The following is a 17,068-nucleotide window of genomic DNA, read 5'->3' as shown; positions in this document are numbered from 1 at the left end:
AACTCTTTAGTTCTCATCAGTTTACTTATGGCAATTTGAGGTCTTTTCCCACCCTAAGTAAATTTTGTACATACTTGGTTAAATTTATTTATATCAGATTTATTTAAAAAGAGAGGAATATTTTGAAGAAGATACAATAGTTTGGGAAATAAAATTGTTTTAACCAGCATTGTCCGTGCTGTAATAAAAATTGAAAGATTTATCCAATCTGTAGTTTTCTTTTTACATTCTATAAAGAATTGAGCGAAATTCTGTTCATGCCATTCTTGTGGATCTCGGGTTAAAATTACTCCTAAGTATTTTATTTGTTGTACTTCGACTAAACTACTTTATAAACACCAGTTTAAAGGTTTATTTAACCATAGAAATTCAGATTTTTCAATATTGATCTTATAACCAGATATAGAGCTGAATTGTTGAGTGGCCTTGATCAATAGTGGCAGGGTTACTTCTAAATTACTTAGATATAATATTAGATTGTCTGCATATAGGGAGAGAATGAACTGTTGTCCGCCTATTTTAATACTTTGTAATTGTTGTCTAAGTAGTAGTGCTAGGGGTTCCATGGAGATGTTAAAAAGGAGGAGGGAGAGAGGGCAGCCCTGTCTAGTACCTCTATGTAGATTGAATCGTTCGGAAACTGTGCCGTTAATTATAATAGCTGATGTTGGTTTACTGTAAATTAATGTAATACGATTATAAATATTGCCTGTTAAACCAAATCCCTTAAGTTTATAGAATAAGTGATCCCAGTTGGAAAATGTACATTTAACTACGCTAAAAATGCATAAAGATCCAACAGTACAGCATGTAGTGAAGTGAAAACAAGCTTTACAGAGTCAATATAAGAGGCATTATGAGTGCAAATAACTAAAGCAATATTTGTGCACACAAGCAATAGTTATTAAGGGGCAATTGTGGGACTAAATATTTTTTAATTACATTATAAAAAAACTTTATTTCAGAAATATCTATTTGCTAGATTCTTTTTAAACATACATCACTTTTTTATATTAAATGATAACCTGATGTGAAATTTTTCATTCCAAATAAAGAGTATGTGGTCTAAATGCAACATTCTACAAAAATAAAACATAATTCTTTGTGCACTCAAGTAATAGTTATAAAGAGTTGTTTTAAAACTCAAATAATGAAATTACTAAAATTGTTTGTGAAAAGCTCTAAATACATTACAAAAATAGGTAAAACATTTATATCATCATTTATTTCTATTTATTTCAGTAATTTACATTACTCCCATTGTATTTCTTATCAACAGGTGAATTTACAAACTGCAATAATCCTGATCATAGTCAAAGTGCTGATACTTCTTTCAATCTTCTTCAAAATCAAGGAAGCAATGTAAAAAATGTATGTTCTGAATGTGGAAAATGTTTTACATTGAAATCATCTCTTAGTAATCATGTGAAAATTCATGCAGAACAGAAAGTATTTTCATGTTCTCATTGTGGAAAATGTTTTACTCGGAAATCATGGCTTATTGCGCATCAGAAAAATCATACAGCAGAGAAAGCAGTTTCATGTTCTGAATGTGGGAAATGTTTTACTTGGAAATCAGATCTTATTAGACATCAGAAAATTCATACAGGGGAGAAAGAATTTTCATGTTCAGACTGTGGGAATTGTTTTACTTACAAGTCATCTCTTATTACTCATCAGAAAATTCATACAGGGGAGAAAGCGTTTTCATGTTCTGACTGTGGGAAATGTTTTACTCAGAAATCATCTTTTATGGCTCATCAGAAAATTCATACAGGAGAAAAAGAATTTTCATGTTCTGAATGTAGGAAATCTTTTACCCTGAAAGTACATCTTGTCACTCATCAGAAAATTCATACAGGAGAGAAAGCATTTTCATGTTCTGAATGTGGGAAATGTTTTATTCAGAAAACAAATCTTATTATGCATCAAAAAACTCACACTGGAGAGAAAGCATTTACATGTTTTGACTGTGGGAAATGTTTTACTCAGAAATCATCTCTTACCAGGCATAAGAAAATTCATACAGGAGAGAAGGCATTCTCATGTTCTGACTGTGGCAAATGTTTTACTCAGAAACCAAATCTTATTATGCATAAGAAAATTCATACAGGAGAGAGAGCATTTTCATGTTCTGACTGTGGAAAATCTTTTAATCTGAAATCATATCTTATTAGACATCAGAAAATTCACACAGGAGAAAAATAGTTTTCATGTTCTGACTGTGGGAAATCTTTTACCCTGAAAGGACATCTTGTTACTCATCAGAAAATTCATATTAAAGGGAATCTGTGAAATCAAATGCTTAACCACTTAAGTGCACAAGGCGACACAAACACTGTAGACACTGCACGGATGATGACTACATGTCATCCTTTATGGGGGAAGGGCTGACTTTTGGAGATGCTTGGGTACCCTTCTGCACCTGAAGCAGTTATAAGGTGCCCCTAGAGGAAAAGGTTTCTCTATATACATTTGAATAGTGAAGTTAGAACATAGCATAAACAATGTGTTTTTTCAAGTAGAGGTTCAAGGAAAGGTGCCCCTATGTGCAGGTCGTTATAAATAAGGGTTTTTGGGAAATTTTAGATATGTTGATTAGGCATGTGCATTCATTTCTTTCATGTAATTAGCAAGAGTCCATGAGCTAGTGACGTATGGGATATACATTCCTACCAGGAGGGGCAAAGTTTCCCAAACCTTAAAATGCCTATAAATACACCCCTCACCACACCCACAATTCAGTTTTACAAACTTTGCCTCCCATGGAGGTGGTGAAGTAAGTTTGTGCTAGATTCTACGTTGATATGCGCTTCGCAGCAGGCTGCAGCCCGGTTTTCCTCTCAGAGTGCAGTGAATGTCAGAGGGATGTGAAGAGAGTATTGCCTATTTGAAGTCAATGGTCTCCTTCTACGGGATCTATTTCATAGGTTCTCTGTTATCGGTCGTAGAGATTTCTTCTCCTACCTCCCTTTTCAGATCGACGATATACTCTTATATACCATTACCTCTACTGATTCTCGTTTCAGTACTGGTTTGGCTATCTACTATATGTAGATGAGTGTCCTGGGGTAAGTAAATCTTATTTTTGTGACACTCTAAGCTATGGTTGGGCACTTTATATGTAAAGTTCTAAATATATGTGTTTAAACTTATATTTGCCATGATTCAGGATAATCAGTATTCCTCCATTCAGACTGTCAGTTTCATTATTTTGGGATAATGCATATAAATATATATTTTTTCTTACCTTGAAAAATTTTCAATTTACTATTTTTTCCTGCAGGCTGTTAGGCTCGCAGGGGCAGAAAATGCTTCTTTTTATTGCGTCATTTTTGGCGCAAAATGTTGTAATTTCCGGCGCCGTAGTTGACGCCGGAAGTTGTATTCAGTTAACGTCATTTTTTTTATGCATGTGTATTCAGACGATTTTTTTGCGCCAAAAAATGTGGAAAAAATATGAGCATTGTACTTAGCGCCAATAATGTGGGCGTCATTCTTGGCGCCAAAAATGTGGGCGTCTTTTTTGTTCCACTTTTTTCTCACATTATTTAAGTATAATTTTTTCATTGCTTCTGGTTCTAGAAGCTTGTTATTTTGCATTTTTCCCTTTCCTGAAACTGTCATTTAAGGAATTTGATAATTTTTGCTTTATACATATTGCAAGATTTCTCGTACACTGTTCCTGTTTCAAAACATACTGAGGGATTCCTGTTGACTGAGTTCAGTCCTACCGAAGCTAAGTTCATTTATTTTAAATGTTATGAATGTTTATCTTTAGCTATGGTTTGTTATAAGTTATCTTGATAAACTTTTACATGCAGAATCCATTAGTATTTATGCTTTATGTATTGCTATTCTTTTTACATCTTATATACAAGATATACTTAGAAAATTTATAAGAATATTTTTCTGATTCTATTTTAAAGGCTTTGTCTGACATCACGCCTTCTAATAAAATTTTTAGGTCTTTTTCAAACTTCTTTTTTAATTGATGAAGTTTCAAATGACCAACAACATACTGAATTATCCTTCTCTGATGATGTTTTTTCTCATTCAGAATTTTCTTCATCAGATATTGACACTAACAAATCTACTTTTTTATTTTTTATTAGAGTACATTTGTTCTTTGTTGAAAAGGTGATGATTATTTTGGATATTGAGGTAACTAGTTCTTTTTTAAGACTAGCTAACATTTTATTTCTGCTTATTTTATCTGTGTTTTCAGAGGGTTTTTTCCAGTTCCTCATACTAGGGAATGGAATAGGCAGAGAATTTTCTTTTATTCCTTCTTCAAAGGTTTTAAATTATATTCTTTGCCGGCAGTTAAATTCAATTTTGAGGGTTCTCCAATTTAATGGGGCTATCTCTACTCCTGCTAAATATGCTATTGTTTCTATAGCAAAATAGTATTTATTTTCCTTTTAGATGGTTGTATCTTATTTAAGGAAAATTATTTCTTTTCAGGTTCTTTTCTTAGACCTGTGATTTATTTGGATGATGTTGCAATTGCTTCATTTTTCTGTTTACTTTAAGATCAAGTATCAGATTATGATTTATTTAGCATTGTTAAAGGGACAAAATCTACTGCTCATTTGAGGTTCAGACTAGGTGCTGTTGCATTTGTCTTGTTGTCTTGCATTTGTTATGCAAGTCCAGAGTGTTGACTGGTCCTTTAACTGGATTAACATGCTGATAATTTCATTTGTGTCTTCATTTTATTGAATATTTTCGCAAATGAGGTTTAATCTATGTCTTTAGCTGTTTTAGCTAGAAGAATTTGGTGATTTCTAAAAAAATCCATATTTCTTTTTTTCCAAGATAATCAATTATTTGGTTCATAATTGGATTCAATTCTTAACTGTTACTCTATGCTTCAAGATTGAGTTCTAAGACTAAAACTTTAAGCTTATATTAGTTTGGTTGTTCTTACTAAGGAACAAAACCCTAAATTTGCGTGTATGTGCCGTATTCCAGCTTGGCTGGTAAAGGGGCAGGTTAAGATTTTTTTGAAATTTGTTTGGTTCTATTCGGTCCAAATTTCTTAGATTTTGGATACAAAATAAAATTCAGAGTAAAACAGTCTGTGAGAAGTCTTTTTTTCTCTATTATATTCCAGCTATTCCAGTAAGGCTAACACTTTCCTTAAGTGTGTTTCAGTCCTATATATTTTGGGTAATGTTGAAGCGCGGCTGATCATCCGTTGGGGCTCAAGCGCTGCTCAGATCTGGAATCTTCTGGGGTATTTATTCCAGTTCCATTTTTAGGAACTGGGTTTTGGGGTTTTATTCAAAACTATTCATTGTTCCAAAGATAGAAAATCTTTTTTATATAAATGTACCATCTTTTAGATTGGTATTTATACAGTCTATTCTGCCTCTTTTTGGGTCCGTGATAGCATTATTTGTTTTCATTAGATACAATAGATGCATATCTTCATTTTCTGTTTTCATTCACATTATTTTTATTTTCTGAGACTGCGGAATCTCATATGATTCAACCTTGTTTTTTCAAGACATGGTTAGAGGATCTTTTTTCCTCACACAAGGGTCACCTTTTTTAGGTTTCCAGTGAGTTTGTGTCACTGTCTTTGTCTCTAACAGACAAGTGACAATTTTATTGGGTTCCGTCTGTCGGTACCTTCAGTCTCTATTATTTCCTTCAGTTGCTATATATGCATGGAAGTTTTAGGTCTTATGGCTGCAGCATTGGATTCAATTCCCTTTGCTCATTTTCATAGAAAACCTTTCCAGTTTTTTATGCTGAATAATGGTGCAGGGATTCTAGGTTTTCACTTTTTAAATCTTCGAATCCTAATGTTTATCTATCTTTGATTCGGTGATTAAGATCACCATTATTTAGTTCTACAGGTCTCTTTGATCCTTTCAACCTGGACCATGATCTCTACAGATGCGAGTCTTTTAGGTTGGGAGGCTGTCTGAGGATCTCTGTCAGCACAAGGGGTTTGGAAATCTCAGGAGGCGAGATTACCATTTGATATTTTGGAACTCCGTGCATTCTCAGAGTTCTTCAGTTGGTTTCTTTTTGAAGAAGAGACGTTTATTGTTTTTTTCAGACAATGTCACAACTGTGGTGTATGTCAATCATCAGGGTGGGACTATCAGTCCTTAGGCTGTGTCAGAAGTATCTCGGATATTTGCTTGGGCTAAATCCAGCTCCTATCTAAATTCTGTGTTTTTTTTCCCAGGTATAGACATTTGGGAAGCGGATTATCTCTGATAATCAAGCTTTACATCCGGGAGAATGGTCTCTTTACCCAGATATGTTTTTCAATTTTTCAGACGTTAGGGCTTCCAGAAATAGATCTGTTGGCATCTCATCTAAACAAGGAACTTCCCAGGGGCCTATTCAGGTCCGGGGATCCTCAGGCGGAAGTAGCGTATGCATTGACACTTCCTTGGAATTATCATTCTGCCTATATCTTTCCGCCTCTAATTCTTCCAAAAGTGATTTCTAAAAATTCTAATGGAGCGTTCGTTTGTACTGCTGGTGGCTCCAGCATGGCCTCACAGGTTTTGGTATGCGGATCTCATTCGGATGGCCAGTTGCCAACCTTGGACACTTCCGTTAAGACCAGACCTTCTATCTCAAGGCCCATTTTTCCATCAGGATCTCAAATCATTAAATTTGAAGGTATGGAGATTGAACGCTTGATACTTAGTCATAGAGGTTTCTCTGACTCGGTGATTAATGCTATGTTACAGGCTCGTAAATCTGTCTCTAGAAAGATTTATTATCGAGTTTGGAAGGCTTACATTTCTTGGTGTTCTTCTCATAAATTCTCTTGGCATTCTTTTAGAATTCCTAGAATTTTACAATTTCCTCAGGATGGTTTGGATAAGGGTTTGTCTGCAAGTTCTTTGAAAGGACAAATCTATATTCTTTCTGTTCTTTTTCACAGAAAGATTGCTAATCATCCTGATATTCATTGTTTTGTACAGGCTTTGGTTCGTATCAAGCCTGTCATTAAGTCAATCTCTCCTCCTTGGAGTCTCAATTGGTACTGAGGGCTTTACAGGCTCCTCCGTTTGAACCTATGCATTCTCTGGACATTAAATTACTTTCTTGGAAAGTATTGTTCATTTTGGCTATCTCTTCTGCTAGAAGGCAGTGTTACTTTCTGATATTCATTATTTTGTTCAGGCTTTGGTTCGTATCAAACCTGTCATTAAGCCAATTTCTCCTCCTTGGAGTCTTATTTTGGTTCTAAATATGATTTCTCTGGACATTATTTACTTCCATGGAAAGTATTGTTCTTTTTAGACATCTCTTCAGCTAGAAAAGTTTTTGAATTATCTGTTCTTTCTTGTGAGTCTCCTTTTTCTGATTTTTTCATCAGGATAAGGTGGTTTTTGCTGTCTTCATTTAAATTCTTACCTAAAGTTGTGAATTTTAACAACCTTAGGGAGGAATTATTGTCTTTTCCTAAGACTTCTTTGGTAAGATTCTTACATTCTTTGGATATGGTAAGAGTTTTGAAATCCTATGTTGAAGCTATTCAGATTTCAGACAGACTTCTAGTCTATTTGTTATCTTTTCTGGTTTTAGGAAGGTCAAAAGGCTTCTGCCTTTTCTTTGGCATCTTGGTTAAACTTTTAATTCATCATGCTTATTTGGAGTCGGGTTGATTCCCGCCTCAGAGGATTACGGCTCATTCTACTAGGTAAGTGTCTACTTCCTGGTCTTTTTAAGAATGAAGCTTCTGTTGATCAGATTTGCAAAGCAATGACTTGGTCTTCTTTGCATACTTTTACTAAATTCTACCATTTTGTTGTTTTTCTCTTCTTCAGAAGCAGTTTTGGTAGAATGGCACTTCAGGCAGCTGTTTCAGTTTGATTCTTCTGCTTATAATTTCAGTTTTTTTCATTATAAAAATTGAAACTTTTGATTTGGGTAGTGGATTAATTTTTCAGCGGAACTGGCTGTCTTTATTTTATCCCTCCCTCTCTAGTGACTCTTGCGTGGAAGTTCCACATTTTGGGTATCTGCTATCCCATACGTCACTAGCTCATGGACTCTTGCTAATTACATGAAAGAAAACATAATTTATGTAAGAACTTACCTGATAAATTAATTTCTTTCATATAAGCAAGAGTCCATGAGGCCCACCCTTTTTGTGGTGGTTATGATTTTTTTGTATAAAGCACAATTATTCCAATTCCTTATTTTTTGATGCTTTCGCTCCTTTCTTATCACCCCACTTCTTGGCTATTCGTTAAACTGAATTGTGGGTGTGGTGAGGGGTGTATTTATAGGCATTTTAAGGTTTGGGAAACTTTGCCCCTCCTGGTAGGAATGTATATCCAATACGTCACTAGCTCATGGACTCTTGCTAATATGAAAGAAATGAATTTATCAGGTAAGTTCTTACATAAATTATGTTTTTGTAACAAATGCTAATTAGTTAACAAAACAGGGATATTATTTTCATTTCCGCAAAACGAATGTCCTAATGAATGCACTCAAAAATGTAAAGAAAACTTATAAACACTGACGAAATTTGTCACTATTTATGTGTTTCCTTTAAATGTTTAAATTCCTACCTTTTGTGCACTCGAGGGCCGCACTTACCCACTCATTTTTTATTTTTTTTTACAGAGGCCCAGCTGTGCTAATAGAAGGCTTAGCACAGCCACTCCCCGGGCCTGCATTAACCAAGAAAATCACCTGTAGCTTTAGAACATTTACATTTGTTTAACTCAAAACAAATATAAATGTTTAACAAATAGTCATTATTTGTTTAGTTTAAAAAAATAAAAATACTGAATAGCATGGGCAACAAATATTTGGGGAAAGTTGTTTAAAATGAAATGCCCTATCTGAATAATGAAAGTTTAATTTGAACTTTACTATCCCTTTAATAACAAAAGTGTAAGAGGCCTCTGAAAGGCCTTGTCTGGATTAGGATAGCACCCCCCAGCTGTATAAAATACATTGTGCTGAAATATAACAAAAATACATTTTATTTTTTACTTTTGATTTTCAAAAAACAATTTTTTTTCTGTTTCTGCTTATTTTACAAAGGTTACCTAACACAGTTATAGATCTTCAAAAGTTTTGACTATAGATTTGAGGGGGGGAAACCACGCTGTTGTTACAAATTTGTTTATCAATCTTGTAATAAAAAAATATGAATTTGTCACACCTTTTGTTATACATTTCTCACGTTATGAAATATAAATAAAATTGTAAGATAAAATATTTAGTTATGTTTTAAACTATTTTGCAATATACTTTCATTATTTATTTTGTCCCCTTTCCGTCTAATTGTTGGCTTTCTTTTTTCTCCACCATAATACAAATACATACAAACATTCATAAAAATAAGAATGGTAAATACAAATATTAATTTTTTTTATTTCCTTCTATTACAAAGCTGACAATAATTTTTGTTCAAAAAGTGTTAACTTATTATTCATCATCTAATAAAATTCCTCATTTAGGAGATTTTCATTAATTTTTTTGTAGCATTCACTATATAAAGTAGGTATAGCTTTCTTCCATTTCAGCAAAATCAATTTTTTTGCACTATTTAACATTATTTGTACTATACCTTGGGTTTGGTTATCTAACCCCTTGGGGAAATTATTCAATATTGCTGACAGAAAGTTATTTACTTGACTACTATCAAAACATTTATCCATAGTATTTAAAATTCTAGACCATTAGTCTTTAATAATCAGACAAGACCAAAATATATGTTCTAAATTTCCTTTCTGTCTGCATCCTTTCCAACTGTGTCCATTAGAATTTGGATATATTTTTTGTATTTGTATCAGTGTCAAATACCACCTAGTTCAAATTTTAAAATGCTGTTCTAAATATTTTGTTGAGATAGAAAATGTAGCTGTTTAAATATTTTATTCAATATTTTAGCATTATAATTACTACCTAATTCTATATGCCAACTGTTAACATATTTTGCAGTCTCACATAATTTATTCACTATTAAATCATACGATTTAGATAATAAATGTTGCTTGTAATAAATACTTTTTATTTTCACTAATATAATGGTTTATTTGTGTATATAAAAAAAACAGTCTGATACATTCTAGAAATTTTTATTTAAGATATCCAGTGGATATTAATTTCTCATTTTCTATTATTGAATAATATAATTCTGTTTGGAAATTTGTCACCTTTGATCTTGCCTTCAAGTATTTCCTTATTCTCCACTAAAGATAGTAAATCCGAGGGAAATGTAGAGATAATCCTATATATACTGTACAAGGTTTCTTTTATTATAGGATACTATTTATTCAAATTAGATCTTTCATCGGGCTTCAACCAGCATTGATTACTTATATCCTTTACACTTAATAGTTGGCCTTCTAATTGTACCCCAACTCTTATCCTGGTAATTTAAACGCCAATCCAGTATTCTCTGTAGCAATTAATGCTTGTCTATTTATTTTTTTGGAGCCCTAAGCCTCCATTTGTCCTTCTTTCTATATAATACTTTTTTTCTGTATTTCTGTATTTTTTAAAAGTATATGCTTAGTAATGGTAATATTTGTAATTTATATAAAATCCTAGGAAGGGTGTTAATTTGTAAAATGTTTAACCTTCTTAGCAATGAGATCTTTTTGGTAGACCAAATAGTAAGATCATTCATTAAATCATTTTAAGCTCAATGCAATTAGCTTCCTAAATTTCCTTTTTTTGATTTTGTTATATAAATTCCTAAAGTATTTCACTTGTTAACTTTTTTTTATATGGATTATTTGCAATTAGAGAATTTATCTTATTCTTTCCAATGTTAATATTCAATAATTACGACTTATTACATTAACTAAAAAGTTTAATAATGTACCAAAGTTCTTAAATTCATTTAAAATCTCATCTGACTGTATTGGGTAGGAGAGGGTGAAGAGGATGTCATCTGCAAATAATTAAATTTTACTTTCCTCATTTCCAACTTTAATACCTTCTATTTTAGCATTTTGACTAATGTGCTGCTAGGATCTCTATACATAATACAAAAAATGTAGGTGTCAATGGGCATCCTTGCGTTGTTCCATTGGAAATTGGGAAGGAAACTGAAAGTTCACCATTAATTTGAATTATAGTTGTTGGGACTTTATATAATGCCTTAATTCTGTCAATCTAAACAAAAACCAAGTTTTTGTAAAGTTTGTATCATAAAAGACCAGTCGACCTGGTCTAATGCCTTTTCTACGAGGGTTGAAATAAATATGGTTGGCATTTTTATTTTATTCTATGTAACTTATTAATTGGATAGCTTTAAAGGGACAGTCAAGTCCAAAAAAAAAACTTTCATGATTCAAATAGGGCATGTAATTTTAAACAACTTTCCAATTTACTTTTATCACCAATGTTGCTTTGTTCTCTTTCTATTCTTAGTTGAAAGCTAAACCTAGGAGGTTCATATGCTAATTTCTTAGACCTTGAAGGCCACCTCTAATCTAAATGCATTTTGACAGTTTTTCACCACTAGAGGGCTTTAGTTCATGTGTTTTATATAGATAACATTTAGCTCATGCACGTGAATTTACAGAGGAGTGAGGACTGATTGGCTAAAATGCAAGTCTGTCAGAAGAACTTAAATAAGGGGGCAGTCTGCATAGGCTTAGATACAAGGTAATTACAGAGGTAAAACATGTATTATTATAACTGTGTTGGTTGTGCAAAACTGGGGAATGGGTAATTAAGGGATTATCTATATTTCTTTCATGTAATTAGCAAGAGTCCATGAGCTAGTGACGTATGGGATATACATTCCTACCAGGAGGGGCAAAGTTTCCCAAACCTTAAAATGCCTATAAATACACCCCTCACCACACCCACAATTCAGTTTTACAGACTGTTTCAGACTGTTTTACAAACTTTGCCTCCCATGGAGGTGGTGAAGTAAGTTTGTGCTAGATTCTACGTTGATATGCGCTTCGCAGCAGGCTGGAGCCCGGTTTTCCTCTCAGAGTGCAGTGAATGTCAGAGGGATGTGAAGAGAGTATTGCCTATTTGAAGTCAATGGTCTCCTTCTACGGGATCTATTTCATAGGTTCTCTGTTATCGGTCGTAGGGATTCATCTCTTACCTCCCTTTTCAGATCGACGATATACTCTTATATACCATTACCTCTACTGATTCTCGTTTCAGTACTGGTTTGGCTGTCTACTATATGTAGATGAGTCTTATTTTTTATGACACTCTAAGCTATGGTTGGGCACTTTATATGTAAAGTTCTAAATATATGTCTTTAAACTTATATTTGCCATGATTCAGGATAATCAGTATTCCTTTAAAATTCAGACTGTCAGTTTAATTATTTGGGATAATGCATTTTAATTCAATTTATTTTTCTTTACCTTGAAAATTTTCAATTGATCATTTTTCCCTGTGTGCTGTTAGGCTCGCGGGGGCAGAAAATGTTTCTTTTTATTGCGTCATTCTTGGCGCAGACTTTTTTGGCGCAAAAATTTCGTCATTTCCGGCGCCGTAGTTGACGCCGGAAGTTGTATTCTGTTAACGTCATTTTTGACGCATGTGTATTCAGACATTTTTTTGCGCCAAAAAATGTGGGCGTCGGTTCTGGCGTCAGAGGATGTGGCGTCATACTTGGCGCCAAAAATATGGGCGTTGTATTTAGCGCCATTATTTAAACCTCACTTTTTTATTGCTTCTGGTTTCTAGAAGCTTATTATTTTGCATTCTTTTCCCATTCCTGAAACTGTCATTTAAGGAATTTGATAATTTTGCTTAATATTGTTTTTTTCTATTACATATTGCAAGATTTCACTGTTCCTGTTTCAAAACGTTCTAAGGGATTCCTGTTGACTGAGTTCAGTCCTACCAAAGCTAAGTTCATTTATTTTAAATGTTATGAATGTTTATCTTTAGCTATGGTTTGTAATAAGTTATCATGATAAACTTTTACATGCAGAATCCATTAGTATTTATGCTTTATATATTGCTATTCTTTTTACATCTTATGTACAAGAAATGTACATCTTTTGTACAAGAAGATTTATAAGAATATTTTTCTGATTCTATTTTAAAGGCTTTGTCTGACATCGTGCCTTCTATTAAATTTTTAGGTCTTTTTCAAACTTCTTTTTTAATTATTGAAGTTTCAAATGACCAACAACATACTGATTTATCCTTCTCTGATGATGTTTTTTCTCATTCAGAATTTTCTTCATCAGATATTGACACTAACAAATCTACTTTTTTATTTTTTTATTAAAGTACATTTGTTCTTTGTTGAAAAGGTGTTGATTATTTTGGATATTAAGTTCTTTTTCAAGACTAGCTAACATTATTTCTGCTTATTTATTCTTCTGTGTTTTCAGAGGTTTTTTTCCAGTTCCTCATACTAGGGAATGGAATAGACTGAGAATTTTCTTTTATTCCTTCTTCAAAGGTTTTAAACTATATTCTTTGCCGGCAGTTAATTTCAATTTTGAGGGTTCTCCAATTTAATGGGGCTATCTCTACTCCTGCTAATTATGCTATTGTTTCTATAGCAAAATAGTATTTATTTTCCTTTAGATGGTTGTATCTTATTTAAGGAAAATTATTTATTTTCAGGTTCTTTTCTTGGACCTGTGATTTATTTGAATGATGTTGCAATTGCTTCATTTTTCTGTTTACTTTAAGATCAAGTATCAGATTATGATTTATTTTAGCATTGTTAAAGGGACAAAATCTTCTAGACTAGGTGCTGTTGCATTTGTCTTGTAGTTTTGCATTTTGTTATGCAAGTTCAGTGTGTTGACTGGTCCTTTAACTGGGTTATCATGCTAATAATTTCATTTGTGTCTTCATTTTATTGAATATTTTTGCAAATGAGGTTTAATCTATGTCTTTAGCTGTTTTAGCTAGAAGAATTTTGTCATTTTTAAAAATCCATATTTCTTTTTTTCTAAATTAATCAATTATTTGGTTTATAAATGGATTCAATTCTTAACTGTTACTCTGGGCTTCAAGATTGAGTTCTAAGACTAAAAACTTTAAGCTTATATTAGTTTGGTTGTTCTTTTTAAGGAACAAATTCCCAAGTAACATGTTTTTAATTGGAAATCTTTTAGTTCAAAATCAGCTCCCTAAAATTGCAATGTATGTGCCGTATTCCAGTTTGGCTGGTAAGGGGCAGGTTTAGATTTTTTTGAAATTTGTTGTTTTGCAAATTTCTTTGATTTTGGGTACAGAATTAAGTTCAGAGTAAAACCGTCTGTGAGAAGTCTTTTTTCTCTATGATATTCCAGCTATTCCAGTAAGGCTAACACTTTCGTTAAGTATGTTTCGGTCCTATATATTTTGGGATAATGTTGAAGCGCGGCTGATCACCCGTCGGGGTTCAAGCGCTGCTCAGTCCTGGAATCTTCTGGGGTATTTCTTCCAGTTTCATTTTTAGGAACTGGATTTTGGGGTTTTATTCAAAACTATTCTGCCTTTTGTTGGTCAGTGATGGCATTATTTGTTTTTATTAGATACAATAGATGCATATCTTCATTTTCTGTTTTCATTCAGATTATTTTCTGAGGCTGCGGAATCTCATATGATTCAACTTTGTTCTTTCAGGACATAGTTAGAGGATCTTTTTTTCAAAAGCTCTTGATTCCTCACATAAGGGTCACCTTTTTTAGGTTTCCAGATAGTTTGGGTCACTGTCTTTGTCTCTAAACAGACAAGTGACAATTTTATTGGGTTCCGTCTGTCGGTACCTTCAGTCTCTATTATTTCCTTCAGTTGCTATATATGCATGGAAGTTTTAGGTTTTATGGCTGCAGCGTTGGATTCAATTCCCTTTGCTCATTTTCATGGAAACCTTTCCAGTTTTTTATGCTGAATAATGGTGCAGGGATTCTAGGATTTCACTTTTTAAATCTTCAGATCCTAATGTTTAACTATCTTGATTTGATGGTTAAGTTCTCATTCATTTAGTTTTACAGGTCTCTTCGTTTCTTTCAACCTGGACCATGATCTCTACAGATGTGAGTCTTTTTGGTTGGGAGGCTGTCTGAGGATCTCTGTCAGCACAAGGGGTTTGGAAATCTCAGGAGGCGAGATTACCATTTGATATTTTAGAACTCCGTGCATTCTCAGAGTTCTTCAGTTAGTTTCTTTTCAAGAAGAGACGTTTATTGTTTTTCAGACAATGTCACAACTGTGGTATATGTCAATCATCAGGGTGGGACTATCAGTCCTTAGGCTGGGATAAAAGTATCTCGGATATTTGCTTCGGTTAAATCCAGCTCCTATCTAAATTCTGTGGTCTTTTTCCCAGGTATAGACATTTGTGAAGCGGATTATCTCTGTTAATCAAGCTTTACTTCCGGGAGAATGGTCTCTCTTACCCAGATATGTTTTTCAATTTTTCAGATGTAAGGGTTTCCAGAAATAGATCTGTTGGCATCTCATCTGAATAAAGAACTTCCCAGGGACCTATTCAGGTCCGGGGATCCTCAGGCGGAAGTAGTGTATGCATTGATATTTCCTTGGAATTATCATTTTGTCTATATCCTTTCGCCTCTAGTTCTTCTTCCAAAAGTGATTTCCAAAATTCTAATGGAGTGTTTGTTTGTACTGCTGGTGGCTCCAGCATGGCCTCTCAGGTTTTGGTATGCGGATTTCATTTGGATGGCCAGTTGCCAACCTTGGACTCTTCCGTTAAGAACAGACCTTCTTTCTCAAGGCCCATTTTTCCATCAGGATCTCAAATCTTTAAATTTGAAGGGATGGAGATTGAACGCTTGATTTTTAGTCATAGGGGTTTCTCTGACTCATTGATTAATACTATGTTTCAGGCTCATAAATCTGTCTCTAGAAAGATTTATTTTTGAGTTTGGAAGACCTACATTTCTTAGTGTTTTTCTCAATTTTCTTGGCATTCTTTTAGAATTCCTAGAATTTTATAATTTCTTCAGGTTGGTTTGGATAAGGTTTTGTTTTCAGTTCCTTGATAGGACAAATTTCTACTCTTTCTGTTCTTTTTTCACAGAAAGATTGCTAATCATCCTGATATTCATTGTTTTGTACAGACTTTGGTTCGTATCAAGCCTGTCATTAAGTTAATCTCTCCTCTTTGGAGTCTCAATTTGGTGCTGAGGGCTTTACAGGCTCCTCCGTTTGAACCTATGCATTCTCTGAACATTAAATTACTTTCTTGGAAAGTATTGTTCCTTTTGGCTATCTCTTCTGCTAGAAGAGTTTCTGAGTTATCTGCTCTTTCTTGTGAATTTCCTTTTCTGATTTTTTTCAGAATAAGGCAGTGTTGCTTCCTGATATTCATCATTTTGTTCAGGCTTTGATTCGTATCAAACCCGTCATTAAGCCAATTTCTCCTCCTTGGAGTTTTAATTTGGTTCTGAAGGCTTTTCAGGCTCTTCTATTTGAGCATATGCTTGCTCTGGACATTAATTACTTTCATAGAAAGTATTGTTCTTTTTGGACATCTCTTCAGCTAGAACAGTTTTTGAATTATCTGTTTTTTCTTGTGAATCTCCTTTTTCTGATTTTTTTCATCAGGGTAAGGTGCTTTTTGCTGTCCTCATTTCAATTCTTACCTAAAGTTGTAAATTCTAACTACATTAGGGAGGAATTATTGTTTTCCTAAGACTTCTTTGGCAAGATTCTTTCATTCTTTGGATATGGTAAGAGTTTTGAAACTTTTGATTCATCATGCTTATTTGGAGTCGGGTGGATTCCCGCCTCAGAGGATTACGGCTCATTCTACTAGGTAAGTTTCTACTTCCTGGGCTTTTTAAGAATGAAGCTTCTGTTGATCACATTTGCAAAGCAATGACTTGGTCTTCTTTGCATATTTTTACTAAATTCTGCCATTTTGATGTGTTTTCTTCTTCTGAAGCAGTTTTTGGTAGAAAAGTACTTCAGGCAGCTGTTTCTGTTTGATTCGTTTGCTTATATTTTCAGTTTTTTTCATTATAAGATTAAAACTTTTGATTTGGGTTGTGGATTATTTTTTCAGCGGAATTGGCTGGCTTTATTTTATCCCTCCCTCTCTAGTGACTCTTGCGTGGAAGTTCCACATCTTGGGTATCTGCTATCCCATACGTCACTA

At 33.6% G+C, this 17,068-nt stretch overlaps 1 protein-coding gene across 1 annotated transcript in view; it reads left to right on the top strand.

Annotated features, from left to right (window-relative positions):
* The window catches only part of LOC128657366 (zinc finger protein OZF-like), a 72,045-nt gene extending 69,374 nt beyond the window's left edge, over positions 1 to 2,671 (top strand). The window contains exon 7 of the mRNA XM_053711689.1: positions 1,280 to 2,671. Coding sequence (XP_053567664.1) covers positions 1,280 to 2,208 — 929 coding nt within the window. The 3' untranslated portion in view covers positions 2,209 to 2,671. The remainder of the gene's footprint in view (positions 1 to 1,279) is intronic.
* Positions 2,672 to 17,068: the final 14,397 nt, after the last annotated feature.

Source organism: Bombina bombina, chromosome 4 (assembly GCF_027579735.1).
Source record: "Bombina bombina isolate aBomBom1 chromosome 4, aBomBom1.pri, whole genome shotgun sequence".
Classification (NCBI taxonomy): domain Eukaryota; kingdom Metazoa; phylum Chordata; class Amphibia; order Anura; family Bombinatoridae; genus Bombina; species Bombina bombina.
Note: the sequence above shows the minus strand (reverse complement) of the source record. Positions and strands in the feature narration are given on the sequence as shown.